This window comes from Pleurodeles waltl, chromosome 3_1 (genome assembly GCF_031143425.1).
Source record: "Pleurodeles waltl isolate 20211129_DDA chromosome 3_1, aPleWal1.hap1.20221129, whole genome shotgun sequence".
NCBI classification, from domain to species: Eukaryota; Metazoa; Chordata; class Amphibia; order Caudata; family Salamandridae; genus Pleurodeles; species Pleurodeles waltl.
In genome coordinates this window covers 451727034-451746717 of record NC_090440.1, presented here as the reverse complement: position 1 = coordinate 451746717, position 19684 = coordinate 451727034, and the positions used below count along the sequence as shown (strand labels likewise).

Here is a 19684-nt window from a genome sequence, read left to right as displayed (position 1 = left end):
ATCCTTGTATGATTCTCTTGCTTCACAATTTCAGAGAAAAACCAACAATATTTACCCGAATTTCACTAACTACGATTACCTTGTAGTGAAGCCTCGAGAAACAGCGAGGAACAAAACATTCTGCATTCCCTGTAGTGAGCATTTCCCCCCGTCTTTAGAACGAATTCAGTTGACTCTGGCCTCAGCAAAATCGGGGTCTCCTCAAGATAACCTGTCCATCTAAGGTCATAAATACCTTAGCTAATACGATAGCTCTAGTTGTAGCCTCTCTTTCCAACGTATCTACAAATAAACTCCATATAGCTTGGAAAGCAGCGCAGGTGATCCCAATCCAGAAGAAAACCAATCAGCCACCCGAATATTTAAACAACTATCGACTAATTTCCTTACTACCTTTACGAGATAAATGATTAAAATGATTAAAAGCCTTGATAAATAAACAGATAATGGAACTCCTTGAAACAAATCAACTTTTGGAGCCCTTTCAGACAGGTTTCTACCCTTTTCACTGTACTGAGACCATCCTTGTGTCCATGACGGATTACATCAGAATCTCTCTGGACTGTAACAGCTCCGCCATGTTAGTATTGCTGGATTTGTCTGCGGCCTTCGATACGGTGTCACACTCAAGACTTCTGTTGAGCTTAAGGGTGTACGGCATCGAGGGGCTTGCACTTCAGTGGTTAGAGGACTTTCTCGCCAATAGATGGCAAATGGTCTCTGTAGGCCCTTTTAAATCTCACACCTGGCTTTTGGGTAAAGGTGTACCTCAGGGCTCTTGTCATAGCCTTACATTATTCAATATGTATGTAGCTCCCTTGGAGAAGTTAGTTAGATATCTATTCTTATGCTGATGATACTCAATTACTGCTATCGTTTGATGGGGAGTCTTCCAAAGTGAAGGAAAGCTTTGGCTCAGGCCTCAAGACTATCGCAGAATGGATGACATTGAACTATCTTCAACTTAATGCAAGTAAAACGGAGATGATGTTATTTGGTAAAGCAGCTAATATCTGGAGCCCTAGCTGGCTGCCTCTGAAACTTAGTACATCCCCCAACCCCACATCTACTGTAAAGAACTTGGGAGTCTACCTCAACAACTCTTTCTATGGTTGAACAGGTCCAGAAAACCGTGGGGAAATGTTTCCATCTACTCCGTTTGTTGAAACCCTTTTTTTCCTCATCTTCCATCTTTCTCGAGGAAGACATTAATCCAGGCTTGTATTCTGGGTCACCTAGATTATGGTATCACTTTGCTTGCCTCTTTAAATGAGTTCTTGCTGACCAGGTTACTCGTGGTGCAGAACACTGCAGCTCGCCACATAACGCTCCTGCTAGATCATCCGCTTCTCCTTTAATGCATGCCCTTCATTAGCTGCCGGTTAGGAAAAGGATAACCTTTAAAATCTGTTGTATCACACGTAAGGCCCTCAATGGTATGGGGCCCCATTATCTATCATTGTGACTTTTTCTCTGTTGTCCCAGCAGACCTTTGTGCTCCTGCAATAACATCTCCTGGCTGTTCTTAGAATTAATAAGATGAAAATATAAGGTAGATCCTTCTCCTATGTTGCTCCTGTATGTTGGAATGCCCTTCCTATTTCTCTCCGTCAATGTTCCGAGCATTTCAGTATCAGGAAACAATTGAATTTTTGTTTTGTTTTAAGTTAGTTACTGCCTCCTCTGTCTTCTTTAGTTACTGAGCTAATGCACTGAGATACTCCTCCAGGGGTGAGTGATTAGATGATAGAAGTATCTTATAACATTTAACATTTCACATTTCAGGAAATTGAATTCCCATTTCCCTTCATCCTTTGTTAATTCCACTTTTTACAAGTGTTATGAGCAACAATAGCGCAAGTAATTTTTGCTTCGACCACTGAGTGAATGACAATGAATAGGTATTTCTGTTTGGAGCCACTCTGTGAATATTCTAACTATAAATGTGATCAAAAATTAGTAATGAAAGCCCAAATAGATTATGTATTTTCACACTCCACAAGATATATGCTGAGATTCCAAGAGTGCAACTAATGTGCCTGTGTTCTAGGAATATTGATGTTTGTGTGATGCCTGTGAAACTCTATAGTGTGACCAACTTATAGCCATATAAGAGAAAGATGCTTATTAAAAAAGAGTTTGATACTGATTGTTAGAAATGGGGTCTTTGGTTGACAGTCAGGTTACCCCCTGTTCAAGCAAGGACCCTCACTCTAATCAGGGTAAAAGAGAATCACCCTCAGCTAACCCCTGCTTACCCCCTTGGTAGCTTGGCAGAACAGTAGGCTTAACTTCAGAGTGCTAGGTGTAAAGTATTTGTACCAACACATACAGTAACTTAATGAAAACACTACAAAATGACACAACACAGGTTTAGAAAAATAGGAAATAATTATCTGAACAAAACAAGACCAAAACGACAAAAATCCACCATACACAAGTCAAGTTATCAATTAAAAATCAAAAAGAGTCTTTAACTAGTTTTAAATACACACTAGCGCTGCTAGAGTGAAAATGTACCTGGTGCGCGCCAAAAATAACCCCGCACGGGCGACTTTACATCAAAAATAACTCCGCACGGCAGTACTTGAGTCGAAAATCCAGCCGCACGATGATCTGAAAATCCAGCAGCGCAGGTTGTGATCTCCCAGCCTCCATCAGCGATGCTGCGTGTCGTTTCTCCTACTCCGTGCGTCGATTCTTCGGTCGCATTTCCTGCGAGCATCGTTTCTCAGCTGCAGAGCCGATGGCGCGTTGTTTTTTCAGCCGCAGATCGGATTTGCGTCAATCTTTTCCCCGCACGGCGCTCTGTGCATGGATTTTCTTGTCTTTAGGCTGCCAGCTTCTCCTTTCAGGGTCCCAGGAACTGGATGGGCACCACAGGGCAGAGTAGGAGTCACTCCAGAGACTCCAGGTGCTGGCAGAGAGAAGTCTTTGCTGTCCCTGAGACTTCAAACAACAGGAGGCAAGCTCTAGATCAAGCCCTTGGAGATTTCTTCTCAAGATGGAAGGCACACAAAGTCCAGTCTTTGCCCTCTTACACTGGCAGAAGCAGCAACTGCAGGATAGCTCCACAAAGCACAGTCACAGGCAGGGCAGCTCTTCTTCTTCAGCTATTCAGCTCTTCTCCAGGCAGAAGTTCCTCTTGGTTCCAGAAGTGTTTCTAAAGTCTGTGGTTTTGGGTTCCCTTCTTATACCCAGTTTCTCCCTTGAAGTAGGCCTACTTCAAAGTAAAGTCTCTTTGGAATGTGAAATCCTGCCTTGCCCAGGCCAGGCACCAGACACTCACCAGGGGGTTGAAGACTGCATTGTGTGAGGGCAGGCACAGCCCTTTCACGTGTGAATGACCACTCCTCCCCTCCCCCTAGCACAGATGGCTCATCAGGATATGCAGGCTACACCTCAGCTCCCTTTGTGTCACTCTCTAGTGTGAGGTGCAACCAGCCCAACTGTCAAACTGACCCAGACAGGGAATCCACAAACAGGCAGAGTCACAGAAATGGTAGAAGCAAGAAAATGCTCACTTTCTAAAAGTGGCATTTTCAAACACACAATCTTAAAATCAACATTACTAAAAGATGTATTTTAATTTTTTTAGCACAGAGACCCTAAACTCCACATGTCCATCCACTCCCAAAGGGAATCTACACTTTAATCAGATTTAAAGGTAGCCCCCATGTTAACCTATGAGAGGGACAGGCCTTGCAACAGTGAAAAACGAATTTAGCAATATTTCACTGTCAGGACATGTAAAACACATTACTATATATCCTACCTTAACCATACACTGCACCCTGCCCTTGGGGCTACCTAGGGCCTACCTTAGGGGTGTCTGATATGTAAGAAAAGGGAAAGTTTAGGCCTGGCAAGTGGCTACACTTGCCAAGTCGAATTTGCAGTTAAAACTGCACCCACAGACACTGCAGTGGCCGGTCTGAGACATGATTACAGAGCTACTTATGTGGGTGGCACAACCACCGCTGCAGGCCCACTAGTAGCATTTGATTTACAGGCCCTGGGCACCTCTAGTGCACTGTACTAGGGACTTACTAATAAATCAAATATGCCAATCATGGATAAACCAATCACATACACATTTTGTAAAGGAGCACTAGCACTTTAGCACTGGTTAGCAGTGGTAAAGTGTCCAGAGTAACAAAAACAGTAAAATCAGAGTCCAGCACACATCAACAACCTGGGGAACAGAGGCAAAAAGTTAAGGGATACCATGCCAAGGATGAAAAGTCTAACACCGATCAAAACAGTTCTCCCTAACTATTTGCCCATTAGTTAGCCTACTGACCGAGCAGATCTTGTTTGCAATGCAACTGGAGCTTTATCTAACCTAGTCCTCTTTAGGGACAATACAAGGGGATCAAAAGATGTTAGATGATCAGGAGAGGCAATCAGTAAACATCAGCACCAAGAAGGCTTCAAGGACTACTTAGATGTGCCACATCTCTACATTTTTACACTCATGTGAAAGATGTTTCTGCATCACTGGTCTACAATTAAAATAAAATGATTAGCTCTCTTACATTTTCTGCACATCCCTTTAGGGTTTTTCCAGTCCTGTTTTTTGTTAACCTCCATATCAATCCCTCAAACTGGAAACATACATTCAATTTTCTCTGTTCAAGGACAGGTCATGTGAAGTGGGTGCTAAGCCTTCAACTCTGCATATCACATAGACAGAAAAACACACACACACGTGCACACACACACACACACCCACACCACCCTGCATCACCCCCTCAAATAAAATTGAAATACAGTGCAACAGTTGATTGAAGTGATTTGTACCTGTTGTTGTCAATGACCGGGTGCTAAGTAGATCTGTTTAATATCCTCCTAGGTTGGCCAGGAAAAGAGTAATGCTCTTCATTTGGTGATATTGATACCCTGAACACAATAGTCTACATGAGAAGGTGCCAAACGTCTATGTTACAGTGCCACATTGATGTGGAAAAATGCACAAAGGAGAGAAAAAACATTTTTTGTCAACTCTGTAACTCTTGACTGAATCAAAAATGCACCAGCCTCCAAGAAGAAGAAAATCACTAAGCTATACCAAGAAAAGAGTCCAGCAGGAAATTAATACTACCTACTATAAGAATTATTCAAAAGAAACTTAGGGAGGTGTGAAAAATATGATAAAATCACGGTACAAAAGGCAATGCAACATATCTTCCACTACTAAAGCGTATTTATATACACTTTTAATAGGAAGTGCTTTCAAAGGAGAAGACTCTTCAGCATTTTGGATTGATAAACTTGGACATCCTTCATCTTGGAAAGGACTATACGTACAGTTTGCTTCCTCCCCCGTCTAGTAGCTCATGTTGTTTGTTCAGCTATGGATAACCCCATGTTTGGCATTCTACATTGCACTTGCAGTTTTGAACTTATGTGTCTGCCCCTCATGTTCCACCGAACTAGTTGAAACAACTCCTGGTCATCATGAGCACAGAACCACTGAAATCACATAGGTTGCAAGAATGCTCAGCAGCTGTATGAGTGTGGTGTCTGACAGTACGCTGACAGAGAGCATATAGATTGCTTCTACTTTTCTGAATTAAAGCAGTCTCTGGTAAAGCTTTTGATACTGTTCTCTACATAGATCCTGGTACAAATGTAATATCTGACTAATTTCCAGATGTAAATTGAGAAACTATTACCACAAGCAGGTCTAAATGCAGGAAGTGATATCAACCTATGGGGTATTGCCTAAATAAATATTTCATAAATCATTCTACTGATGTGCTGGAACTGAATTAAGCAGTAGTTCACTTTTCTGCAAGCATGTGCACTGCATCACTGGAATATGATTGCCCTGTTTCTAATATAAATATAAGAAACCATTTGCTGACGGCCCACATAGAATGAGTAATTAAAACAGATATTTCCCAGACCAACAGAAGTGCAAGAGTCAAAGCACATCTAGAAACAGAAAGGGTCATCTATGTTAGACATAACAGTATAAGTGAAAAAGGTATTGTTTATGTGATCCAAATTCAAAAGTCTCTGCATGGGATTTCAGTATTTTACATAATGTCTGCTTGGTGGAGAGGTTAATAGGGAAATGGGCTATGTGAGCTTAAAGGTAGTGCTCCCAATAGGCATACATATGGAATGTAGGGGATTCATGGGACAGAGCTGATTACAATATTGAATTGAATTTAATCGAAATTGCATTTATAAAGCACTTAATACCTGTGATGGGACATTGAAGTGCTTTACGGTGAGTATCACCCTATCCGGAGATTCAAAGTTAGTAGCCAGTGTATTGGGTATTGGAGTTAACCAAGCACCTAAAGAAAACCATTTGAAGCATTAGTTCCTTTGTGGTACATTAGTGACTTAGATGTGATCATGAGAAGGGGTATGTGAGAAGCAATTGATTAAAGGTAAAAAAAACTTTCATACAAGCTTGATATTATACAGTAGTATATATACAGACGAGTCATACAAGGTAAGAAGAAGTGCATTCATAATAAATAAAGGAAATAGCTATTTGCGTTCGTGCAAGATTTTAAGGAATACAGCACGTAGGTTTTACGTGACAGCACGCAACTTGTGGATCTAAACCCCTGGAAAGATACTGTTTTAAATCCTGCTCCAATGGAAAGTGACTTTAACTTCAAAAAGCAAGCCCAATGCTTGCTGTGACCTCTTTATCCGTGACTATGAAAAATTGGGACACTTAGAAAGGCCCATATGTGTGGCTTTATAACAGCAGAATTAACACCAAAAAGTATTGTTATTATTTATAACACCCTCCAACTTAAAATACAACATTGCAGCAATCAAAAGTCAGTGCATGTTTATGTGACCCATTCAAACCTAGTTTGGAAGGTGATGTCTCCTGTGTCCACCTGAAGAGCACCCCCACCCATGTCCAGCAGAATGGGAGTGTCTGAGATCACACTGGCTCTCCGGCATCCACCTTGCCTCGTAGCTGCATTATGGCAGTAAAAAAGAATGTCAACACAACACGTCGTAGCACCCTCTATGGGGAAGCATGCCACTATATATAGTGGGTGAGGGCAATTTTAACAACCCGCTCTCGATCTGTGACAGAAGGATAGGAAGAACCACTCATGACTTTGCCTCAGCGGTTAATTTGTATATAAGAACCTGCTGGTGCCTAAAGGTCTTCTCCAAAACACATGACTGCCGTATTTAAATATGCGAGCACAGAACGAGGCAGCATAATCCAAAAGCCATCTTGGGTTTCTTTAATCCATTTACAGCCACTTCCTGCCCCTTCAGCTCACTCTTGCAGCTTTCTGCTTTATACCTTTGTGACTCTTTTCCGTCTTTCTTTGCTCCGTCTTTCTCATATGCTGGAAAATAACTGCCGGCCCTCAAAAATAAGTGCAGGAGTCCACTACGGGCAACCACCGGCTCAAATTAAGTACTACATTGTCTCCTTCCCTTTTTGCATGTATGGGTTTGAAATGGGAAGGGAGGACAAGGGATTGTGATATCACTCGCCTCTCTTTGGTGTGAGGAGAGTTAAAAGAATGTGTTGATAAACCGGGTTATTTGTTTAGATCTGGAATCGACTGTACACTGTGTTGGCCAACAGCCACTAAATATATATTTATTTGAATATTTCGTTTATTTTAGATGTAGAATTACTGTCTTTATCAACACTGAACTACTGATAAAACACTGGATCTAAACTGAGGTGGGGAGCACTACACTTTTAAGAAAAATATATTTCATTATGTGAAACGAAAACCTTCTAGCCTTTCACCTGACTGCGAGAAAATATTTATTTGTGCTGCCTAAAGTTACATAACCTAAGTTGATCCACTAAATACTTTACAAAATCAGACTATCCACATTGTTCCGACATGCACTCAGAGGACAGATACCATCTGTTTATTGGAAAAATGTTAATATCCTCCAATCATAATCAAATAGGCAGCCACTTTATTTTAAGTACCTATTAACTAATGTAAAATTATAATGGAACAGCTTTGGAAGTACATTTGACATCCACATGAATATCAAATGAATGTGCTTTGATCAGAGGTATTATAATGAATGCCAAATGAATTGATAGTGATGGCCGCTTAAACAGGCTTCCTTGAAGTATGTGTGTGCTCAATGTATTTTACCACTGCTGCTGCATTTTACGCAAAGAATAAATAAAGTCCACTAATGCAGCCATCCTTTGAAATATGGGTGAATGGAAATCATTTTTTATCTAACAACATGACTAATGGATTACTTCCATGCGTAGGTCGACTCACATGCTGGTAAAGATGGTACCATGTTTGTTTTAAATCATTAGGATAGGAATACAGTACATTTAGTTAGGGTTCGGAAGTCCTGTTCCTTAAACCTTTAGTTATAACGACTCGCATTCTCTTTGGGCCATGACTAACAATTGCAAAACTCCTGCAACAGAATGTACCCATAATTCCAGGATGAAGGAATTCTGCAGTATTCAGAGAGGAGATCATTACGATGCCCTTAGGAATGGAGAACTAAAAGGGGACTATGTTTAAAAAAAAAACACAACAGAACGCTATTCTCGTAACTGAACGATTGCATATGTGAAACGAAATGTTGGTGCCTCATCAGCAATGCTTCATTCGGACTACTAGAATAATCTGCACCAAAATCGGGCACATTTTTTGTCCAACTGATCAGTGACACAAATACATTTCCGCAATTTTGTTTCTCACAAGAAATGTCTTATAATTGTTGCCTAGCTTTCGAGAATCAAGTTTAAAATAAAAGTTTTTTGCAAAAAATAATTAATTTGATATATGCAATAAAATATGATTTCTCAAAATAACAATGATTTTTCCAGCACGCCAAAGTAAAACTTTATCATGATAATTTTGTTTGAGTGTTTTGTAGGGTTAGTTTCCGTCTGCTTTTCGGATAACTACTCGTTATCTCTCTGAACAGGGATTTAAGTATTGCTGAATTTCGGCAGCTGGTAACAGCATACTAAAGCCTGTCAGGATGCCGGTTTCTTTGCTGGTTGTGCTGACGGTTATTTACTTCGAGCCTTGAAGTAAGCACTACATTAGTCATGTAATATTAATGACAGTCTCAAAGCAATGCGGAAAGAATCAATGAAAAGGTGGCATACTGCCAATGTAAATAGCCACAGAAGACTGACAAACAGGATACTATAACCAATTCCTTAGAGCTTTGGCACCCGAATTTTACTCTTTTTAACTGACAAAACAAGTGTTTCCTGGCCAAAAAGATAATCGCCCGGGTTATGAATTTTGCTGTGCTTCCAGAATTTGCTTATGAGAAGGAAATCCGATCACCCCTCTACACCACCCACTGCCATCTGATATAGTCATATACTGCTTCGTGTGTGTCCGTTGCAGGTTATATAGGGTACATTTCAACTGTTCTTGACAAAACTATGCGCTGTGGGTCCTGTGGTGCTATAGCTGTATGTATGAAAGAGTACTTTTAAAGCGTGAGCCTAGCTTTAAAGCAAAGGCGGTAATAAATATGTGTTGATCCTGCAAGCGCTACTTGCATTCAACTCTATGGCCACGTGTTAGATGAGATCTGTGCGGGGGATGCAGCAATTGCACTTGCTGTGTAATACATTTCTCAATCTGTAAATATATTAATTATGTCATTGTAAAACTTCTGCCAGACCCCCTTTTCGCGAAAGCAAACTTATACATTACATTGCTCATCATTTACTCCTAAATCGTTGGGCATACCTATTCATGGAATGTCTAATAGTTGCTTTCATAAAAAGTGGATAATTTCAGAGGAGGATAATCGTGTATAGAACCTTAAGGGAGCAAAACTAACTACAGTACTTCATGTGTGGAACTATTCAGCTTACCTATACCACTTACATTTTAGCAGGTGAGAGACTCAAATGTTGTCAGGAGTCTGACTAACTTTTTGATGGTTACTTTTATCCTCTGTGTTTAAAACACACTAGATCATGGGTACTCACAAACTTTTTCTCGGGGGCCAAAATTGCAGTATGGATTGCGGCCTAGAGCCGCACTGAAGTGACAGCGGGGGCGGGGCTTAGAGGGGGCGGGGCTTAGAGGGGGAACAACCACCCCTCCCCCTTTTTCAAAATAATGCCCCTACCCCAGTAACACACACAGCGCGCACACATACAGCGCCATCTGCTCTCACCCCTACCCCAGTAACACACACAGCGCGCACACATACAGCGCCATCTGCTCTCACCCCTACCCCAGTAACACACACAGCGCGCACACACACAGCGCCATCTGCTCTCACCCCTACCCCAGTAACACACACAGCGCCATCTGCTCCCACCCCTACCCCAGTAACACACACAGTGCGCACACATACAGCGCCATCTGCTCTCACCCCTACCCCAGTAACACACACAGCGTGCACACATACAGCGCCTTCTGCTCTCACCCCTACCCCAGTAACACACACAGCGCGCACACATACAGCGCCATCTGCTCTCACCCCTACCCCAGTAACACACACTGCGCCATCTGCACACAGCGCCATCTGCTCCCATCCCTACCCCAGTAACACACACAGCGCCATCTGCTCTCACCCCTACCCCAGTAACACACACTGCGCCATCTGCACACAGTGCCATCTGCTCTCACCCCTACCCCAGTAACACACACACACAGCGCACACACACAGCGCAATCTGCTCTCACGCCTACCCCAGTAACACACACAGCGCCATCTGCTCTCACCCCTACCCCAGTAACACACACTGCGCCATCTGCACACAGCGCCATCTGCTCTCACCCCTACCCCAGTAACACACACAGCGCCATCTGCTCTCACCCCTACCCCAGTAACACACACAGCGCCATCTGCTCTCACCGCTACCCCAGTAACACACACTGCGCCATCTGCACACAGCGCCATCTGCTCTCACCCCTACCCCAGTAACACACACAGCGCGCACACACACAGCGCCATCTGCTTTCACCCCTACCCCAGTAACACACACACACAGCGCACACACACAGCGCAATCTGCTCTCACGCCTACCCCAGTAACACACACTACATTAAAAACAAATAAATAAATAACCAAAGAGCCTTACCTGACTCAAAGCACTGTAAAGATGCCACAAATGTGGAACAGCAGGCAGGCAGGCGGGCAGCAGACGTGGAGCCGGTGACAGGAAGCAGACGACCAAAGCCCCATAAAAGTTAGCTGCAAGCGCTGACTTTTATGGGGCTTTGGCTTCCAGGATCGTCAGGGCAACGCCATAAACAATGGCCGCCGTATGTAAACATAGAGGAGGGCCGCGGGAGCATGCTCCCGCGGCCCTCTTCTATGTTTACATACTGCTGCCATTATGATGTGGCATTTGGTGTGCGTCTCGTGGGCCGCCAAGCTAGGTCCGTGGGGCCGCTGGCGGCCCGCGGGCCGTACTTTGAGTACCGTTGCACTAGATGAACATTGATTCCCATCTGCACCTGTCTGCGCCCGTCCTCGTCTGGACCGCACCCAGTGCTACAGACCCTGGTTCTCCCACCATCCTACGATATAATGCCAGCACCCTGCATGCTGTCAACACTGGAGACTCCGCCACATGCCACCATGCTTCACCTAAGGACACCCAAGCCCCGTTCTCCTGCAGCAACTACACATTCACCTGCCACTGCACAACAAACCACCACTCTGCTAGCCCATATGGACACCTAAGATGCATACTACTCAACATTCACTCCCTCGTCAAATACGCAATAGAAGTATGGGATCTAATAAACTCCATCCCTCCCAATGTCGCCTTCTTCACTGGGACCTGGATAAACACCACCTCAGCGCAACTGCCATCCCCGACAGCTACAAGATCATCCATAAAGACCGCTTAACCATACCCAGAAAAACACACTCTGCTTCACGACCAGCGTCAATGCCTAAATACTCATCACTGAACACCTACACTTTCAGATTCAGCTCAATCCAAACACCACCCTCTGCAGTACCCTCATCTAGAGACCCCCTGGACACCACCCCCCTTTCAGTGAAGCCCTAGCCGACCTCATCACTCCCCATGCCCTCAACTCAATGGATAAATCCTCCTCTACTTCGAACTCGACAACCGCAGAGACCCGAACACCTCATCCCTTATGGAGAACCTCACCACCCTGAGGCTCAAACAACTTGTCAACCTCTCCACACACTCAGCAGGGCACACCCTCAACCCTGTCTTCTCTGCCGGAAACAACATCTCCTTCTCACACACCTAACTTCAATGGGCCACCCACCAATGCGCCCACTTTTCCTTCACCAATACCACCGGCCGTCACCAATCCCATGGCCCCCACCTGCAGAAACTTAAGCAAGGTCACCAAAGCTGAGCTCACTGCCACACTCCACCACTCCCCACCACCAAACACCACAGACGCCAGCGCCTTGGCCCACAACCTCCACCAATGGATCGCCGACTGTGCCAACACTCTAGCCCCCCTAAGGAAACCTGCTGGCAATCAACACCACAGGAAACCCTGCTGTTTCCCCCCTGACCTCCAAGAATCAAAGCACACCTGCAGACGACTCGAGAGAAAGTGGAGAAGCAGCAAGAGCACAACAGACCACAAAACCTTCAAAGACGCCATCACATCACACCTCCGGCTCATCGAACAGAAAGAAAATCAGTCATTCAGGAGGGCTTCAATGTTAATGCACACAACAGCAAAGAACTCAAGGAATTTGCAAAGCCTGACACGTGCACCACAGACATCCCCCCTCCCAAAACCTCTATGACAACCTTGCCATCATTCACTAAAAAATCCAGGACATCTATGAAGGATTTGCAAGCCAAGAAATGCCCCCCCGCCCACCAGAACCACAACGGACCCTGAACCACTGGACCCTCCTCACCGTGGAAGACACCCTGAAGCTCATCAGTTCTATCCACTCCAGGGCACCCTCAGATACATGCCGCCACCACATCTTCAACTGAGCCGGCGCCATCATCTGCCCCGAACTATGCCGTACCATCAACCTCTCCATGGAGTCTGCCACCTTCCTGGATGACTGGAAACATGCAGAGATAAACCCCCAACTGAAAAAGCCCTCTTCAGAATGAACGGAGCTGAAAAACTACAGACAACTCTCACTGCCCCCTTTTCCAGCCAAGGTCATTGAAAAAGCGATCAACACACAGCTCACCAAGTTCATCGAGACAAACCACATCCTAGATCCCACCCAATCTGGATTCAGGAGCAACCACAGCACCAAAACCACACACCTAGTAGACTTGGATGACATCTGCACTATATTGGACCATGGCAAAACAGCTGCCCTCATTCTCCTTGACCTCTCCGCTGCATTGGACACCGTCTTCCACACCACCTTGTGCACCATACTACACAACACCGGCATCATTGGCAAAGCCTTGGAGTGGATCTCCTCCTTCCTCACCGGGTGAACCCAGAGAGTCAGGCTGCCACCTTTCACTTTGAAACCGACGGAAACCAGGTGCAGAGTCCCGCAGGGCTCCTCTGAGGCCCAACCTCTTTAATGTCTACATCACCCTACTCGCCAAGATCACCGGACACCATGGGCTCAACGTAGTCTCATACGCCATCGACATTCTTTCCCTCACTGACGAATGATCGACAGCCAAAAGCAACTTTCACAACGGAATGAAGGCAGTCCCTGACTGGATGAAAAACAGCTGCCTCAAGCTCAACTTGGATAAGACAGAAATCCTCATCCTCGGCCCCACCACTACCACCTGAGATGTCTCCTGGTGGTCCAATGCGTTCGAAACTGCCCTATCTCCCACTGACCATACTTGCATCCTCCGCATCATTCTTGACTCCTCGCTGTCTCTGGCCCGCCAAGTCAATGCCATCTCATCCTCATGCTTCCAAACACTCTGCCTGCACCCGTCAGCAGCAAACTCGATTAAGGCAACGCACCATGTGCCGTCATTAACAAGAAACTCCAAACAAGACTTCTGAGAATACCGAATGCCACAGCCAGACTCATCATGGATATTCCCCACCAAAGCCACATCTCCGCCCACGTCAGAGACTTACACTGGCTCCACGTCAACAAACTCATCAGTTTCAAACTACTGACACAGGCTTACAAGGCCCTACTCAACATCAGACCTGCCTACCTCTACCACTGCCTCACCTTCTACCCAACCCCCAGGCAATCTCACTCTGTTCAACTGGCCCTCGCCACCATTCCTAGGATCTTGAAGAACACGGCTTGAGGAAGGTCCTTCTCCTACCTCACCATGCAGACCTGGAACACAATGCCACTTCACCTCAGGCAGTCCTCCTCGCTGGCTCAGTTCAGGAAGGACATCATGACCTGGCTCTTCGAGTGATCTGCATCCCCTGTGCCTTGAGGCCCCGGGGTTATAAGCTGCACTATACAAATATCTGATTGATTGATTGATTAAAGTGTAATGGTATATTCAGTTAAGTATTACTTTAATACATTGCCTCTGTCATGCAGCAGCCTCCAGGATGCCTGATGAATAGTTAAATTTAAACAAAGTTCTAAACAGCAGGTCAAGAGTTTGAACCTCACTGACAATTCACCCTTCATTCTTCTGGAAGGAAGGTCTGCAAACTGACTGGTATAAACTTAGCAAAAGTAGCAATCTGTTTATTTTCTGTGACTGTAGAAGCTGTATGTTGAAAAATAAGTTAGTCTTATTCAGAGCCATTACTGCTGCTGTCTGTTGAAGTAAGTTGGGTGAAAAAGGGAGGCTGGTGGGTGAGGTGTGTCAGAATCTCCCCACGTGAATGTCCGCCTCCAAAAGTAGGTGAAATGAGAGAGATGAAAATCGGCCCTGTGCCCGATTTGTGCAGTTTGTGCTAAGGAAAAAACCCTAACTGCTGGGCTATACTCTTCATTTAACTCAGAGTAATCAGTAGATATGTTGTGTAAACTATGACTCTGGGATAGTTCTACAAGGTTTGTTTTCCCACCCACGGTGACACAGGAGAACTCAGTTCAGTGCACCAGCGCTGAATGTGAATGAAAGGTTATTGTAGCCCCACAGAACCTCACCAAATGCATTGTAGCAGCAGAAGTATTGCTTTAGGTTACTAACAATCCCACAACAGACGAGCCGGAGACAGTGCTGTAGCCTGTTTTCCGCTAGGCCAGTTGGCCAAAACACTCAGTAACTCTGGTGTGGAGGTCGCCGCTTAGGTAGGGGCCACCCTGTCAGGAGCTTGGCAGATGGGCTTTCCCGTCCGCCAAACTAGAAATAGGGCCCATAGTATTTTTATAGTTCTACCAAATGGAAAAAACAGAATGATAGAAAAATTCTACTTTTCAGGCCTTTTGCAATTAACTCTTACTATATGATTCATTCCATAGAGTTCAATCTGCGCAACGCTTCCTTGTTGAAGTTCCTTAAATTAATTTTTGGGATGTGGCCATCACTTTGAGACTGAGTGCATCACAGATATCAATTATGTTTTATTCCTAAACCATATTTACTTCTAAAGCATGGCCTATTTTCAGCAGATTTTTTTATTGAATAATTCCAATTACTTTGGTGATGCTTAAAAAAAGTATTGCCTATTTCATAGAGATTTCACTGTAAATTTAGTTCTGTATGCCAGCCATGGTGTGGCTGACTCCTAAATTTACAGGCGGAAATCTTCATATATCAGCCTTCCCCTCCTCCACCATGAGGACATTACATCAATTAAATAAGAGGATTGCTTTTCTATTATAATACTTATTTATTTAGCTCTTTCTACCATGATATCTTTGCCTCAGTGTACTGAGGGAAATAAGGAAAATGCCTTGTGGATTACTCCACATGCATCTCACCAAATAGATCGTTAGTGTTTCACAATTAGACTATTTTTCTTTCACATTCTTTTTGTAGTGGATTGTATAGCTTTACTCAACATCAGGTATTGGTTTAATAATTATTTTTGAAGCTATAGGACACATTGTCATCTGCAGTGATAAACATCTTTGAAAGAAGTTCCTATTTCATTTGGATCTCGAACTCTTAATCCAATGAGAAACATTAGCTATGAGAGGGCATGCTATATAGTAGTTTGTAGGACAGACAGAAAGCACATTTTAAGCATAGGTTCTAATCCCACCAAGAAGAATGGGAGATGTGTGATATGTTCATCTCAAAACTTGTTGATGCTCAGTATAATTCCACCAGATGTGCCTCATGAAGCTGGTCAAGATGTTATTCAACTTCCTTTCAATTCAAAGGATGTACAATTAAGTGCCTTACTTGGGACCTGTTTTTTCTCAAAGCAAGTTTCAGTATCAAGGTAACTCTAAAAGAGGAACAACTTTCCATCTGTCCGGCTTCTCCCTTGAGATCCTGAATACTGCAGCAACATTCAAACACAACTTCATTTGCATATGTCCCAAAGGCAAGGTATAAGAAGTGGTTTAGTAAAGAAGCTAGAAAAAATTATAGTGTACTCTTTTATTTTTTTTTAGCTGACTTTTCCTATTTTGCAAGTATAATTAGTATGTTTGATGTACTGTTTTAGGCCATTCAATGCTGACAACATTAATCCTAATTCAAAAGCACCACCTAAAAATCTATACAGATCCCACAGTCTGTTATTTACTTCAATAACATGACTCATCACAATGAAGCCACTTGCATGTAATGTGGAATGTTCTCAAATTATTCAAAGCGGATGTTCATAAATGGGGGAGGCTCAAAGTACAATACCGACCCTGAGACACCTCACAAGGAAGCTAATGGCACCAGCCTTCACTTACAGGCAACAGTGGTTATGAAAACAGGGGCCACACGCTTAAACTGTTTTAGCCATTCATATTCATCTTCATAAACAATTAACAAAGAACACACATTTAAAAAGGTCATCTTAGAATACAACTGAACAATATGTTACTCATGTTTTGATGTTACCTTAATCATCAGTTTTCATTTGTATTTATACTCTTAGTTTCCCTTATGTTTTCCTTACACATCTTATAATTTACTAACAACTATCTTCTGGGACATCATGTTGTTAACTTTTGTTAATGCCTTGATAGATCCAGACAAATAATGCTACCTCATTTTCGTACGTGACAGAATCCTGTTCAATGCTTGGTGAGGTAAATACGCTGTGAGCCTACCTTTCATTCCAAATTTCGATCGTCTTCCATATTTATTAATCACTATGAACAGCACCACCAACAGGACACAAGCAAAGGCTGCAAGTCCAACAGCTATGGATACCTGTTGAAGACCATGAAAGTGAAGGATGTTATAATTATCCTAGAGTTAAGTTCATGCAGGCATAATTAATTTATCTATTTGTCATTGATAGTCATTTTGTTTTTCTTAAGTGAATTTCCAAATAAAACATGTGCATAGGATAAATTCAAAGAATCTTTTTATGCACTTGTAGTTGAGAAAAAGAAAAATGACATATAAGCAATCATTGCATGAATTACTGAAGTTCAGATGTTTTCACTAAAAATAAAAATCAAGGATTTAAATTTTACCCAAAGACTATGTACAGTAATAGCAGAAATTGTTAAATTATGAAAGCATTTCTGTGAGGCCCATTGAAGGTTGTACATATATAGGGATTTCACAACGTTGGTGGTGCACAAAAGCAATCATGTCTGTCTGCCCGAATATGTGGATTGAACTCACAGCAGGGTCTGGTTTGGTCCCAAATAGTCATGGGAATGAGTTGCATGAAAAATTGGATAATGTTAATAATTAGTAATTGGTTCTTATAATCTAACCTCTCAAAATCATTGTTCTGCTTCTGAAATTGACCCTTACTATGACAAGTTCATAGGAAGAGGTCACGGGCTTTCATATCCCAAAATCTGAATATTAATTCAGTTAGATATCTTGATATGTTTACTGCCACTTAACCTTTTATTTTGGGCTGTAATTGTAGCCATGTTTTACTGTAATGCTATAAATCCCTGTCCATGGGCGCAGTCAGTCAACCCTTAGTATTTTATTTTTCTTTGGCCTGAAAGTTCCCCAGAACTATTTTACACATTAGCCTGGTTTATGGAGTTCCTAACTCCATGGGACTCTGCCATGCATGTCTCCTCAGGAGCACTTTTGTGGCCTAAGATTGAAGAGACATTCAATTGGTCTCACTTGAGATCATTAAGCCCACCTTTTGTAATGTTTAAACAGAAATGTAATTCAGTGCAAAATATAGCTTCTGTTTCAGAGCATTGAATTTGATGATTTTATTGAAATCTGCAAAATCTGCAGTTCTGTTTTGTTGTGGTTGTAATAATCAGCAATCAAAAAACATTCATTCACATACATCAGAATGAGTGGAAATGGATGCAAACATGTGTCAGAAGTTTTTATTGTGTTGATCGAGTTTCAGGCAGCACCTTCTTTTTTGTGTCTAATTGGAATTTAATACATTTTTACTGTCATACACGCCTAAAATTCCATTGGTACCTTGTTCCGTTTCTAACACTTTCATCTGTGCTGTGATATAAGGGCCGATTACTAGTTTGGTGGATGGGAAGGCCCGTCAACTGAACATCCGACAGGGAAGTTGCCCGATTATGACTTTCCCGCTGGGCTAAAGGGCGGAAACCAATGTTTTCACTGTTTTACATTATTTATTATCATAGTTTTCCAATGTTGTGACTACTCCGAGTAATTACATTAGAATGACCATTCATACACTGTTGACTAACATAGTTATTAATAATTACCAGCATAACATGAGCTCCAAATGCTGATAGTATGTGGCATACTTTACCATCTACCTCTCACTTTGCATGTGTGTTTGTAAAAGTTATGTTATAATTTGTAGATGTTGTCTTTTTGGTTCAGTCAGTATTCTCAAATGGCATGTATACTGTTTGAGTTCAAATTTATTGTCACTTATGGATTGCCTTCTGGGCCTTTTGCAGCAGATTACTTCTGCTCCTCTACCTTCAACAAACATTCTACTTTCAACCATTCATGTCCTATCCGGATGTTGACTTCACATACTGTCTAGCTAATTTTTCTTGAGATATCTGTTTTAACCTATAAAATCATGAGCTGATCATCAGGTGGACAGTAGGAGTGTATTTTAAACCATAATTGGTAAATTTCACTAGAATGTGTATGCTTTTGTATTAATGTAAGTTAGTTTTTGGTGAATAGAGATAGTTAATTTCTTAGAAATCATTTGTTAAGCAAATATAAAAGATATCCTTCAAATATTCTCAGCCACCAGCAAACACTCAGGGCCGCATCACAGTCCAGCTTTATTTCTCCACCCTCCCAGCCCAGGAAGACCCATTCAAAATGCAGATGTATCCGAGTGGGGCTGAGTATCCTGTGTTTTGGGTGTGTCTGAGTGAATGCACAAGGCAGCTGTGAACTAAACCTAGCTAGACGTGGATTGGAAGGCACAGAAGGATTTAAGTGTAGAGAAATGCTCACTTTCTAAAAGTAGCATTTCTAAAATAGTAATATAAAATCCAACCTCATTAGTCAGTAGGATTCCCATTCTGGCCACACTAAATACAGTATGACCTTCCTACTCCTTTCAGATCAGCAGCTACGATTCAAAACAATGTCTGAGGGCAGCCCCAATGTTAGCCTATGAAGGGAGCAGGCCTCACAGCAGTGTAAAAACAAATTTAGGAGTTTTACAAATATGATAACTACAACTGCATGTTAATTATAACATGTTTGCTGTTCCTGAGTAAAAGACAAATGGAAGGTATGTGGCTAGGCAGCT

General features: G+C 42.7%; 1 protein-coding gene across 8 annotated transcripts in view; it reads right to left on the bottom strand.

The window, feature by feature from the left end:
* The window catches only part of NTRK3 (neurotrophic receptor tyrosine kinase 3), a 1498428-nt gene that overhangs the window by 728982 nt on the left and 749762 nt on the right, over nucleotides 1-19684 (bottom strand). For all 8 annotated transcript variants that reach the window (XM_069222726.1, XM_069222728.1, XM_069222731.1 and 5 more), the window contains exon 12: nucleotides 17088-17190. In XM_069222726.1, the coding sequence (XP_069078827.1) occupies nucleotides 17088-17190 (103 nt within the window). The remainder of the gene's footprint in view (nucleotides 1-17087; nucleotides 17191-19684) is intronic.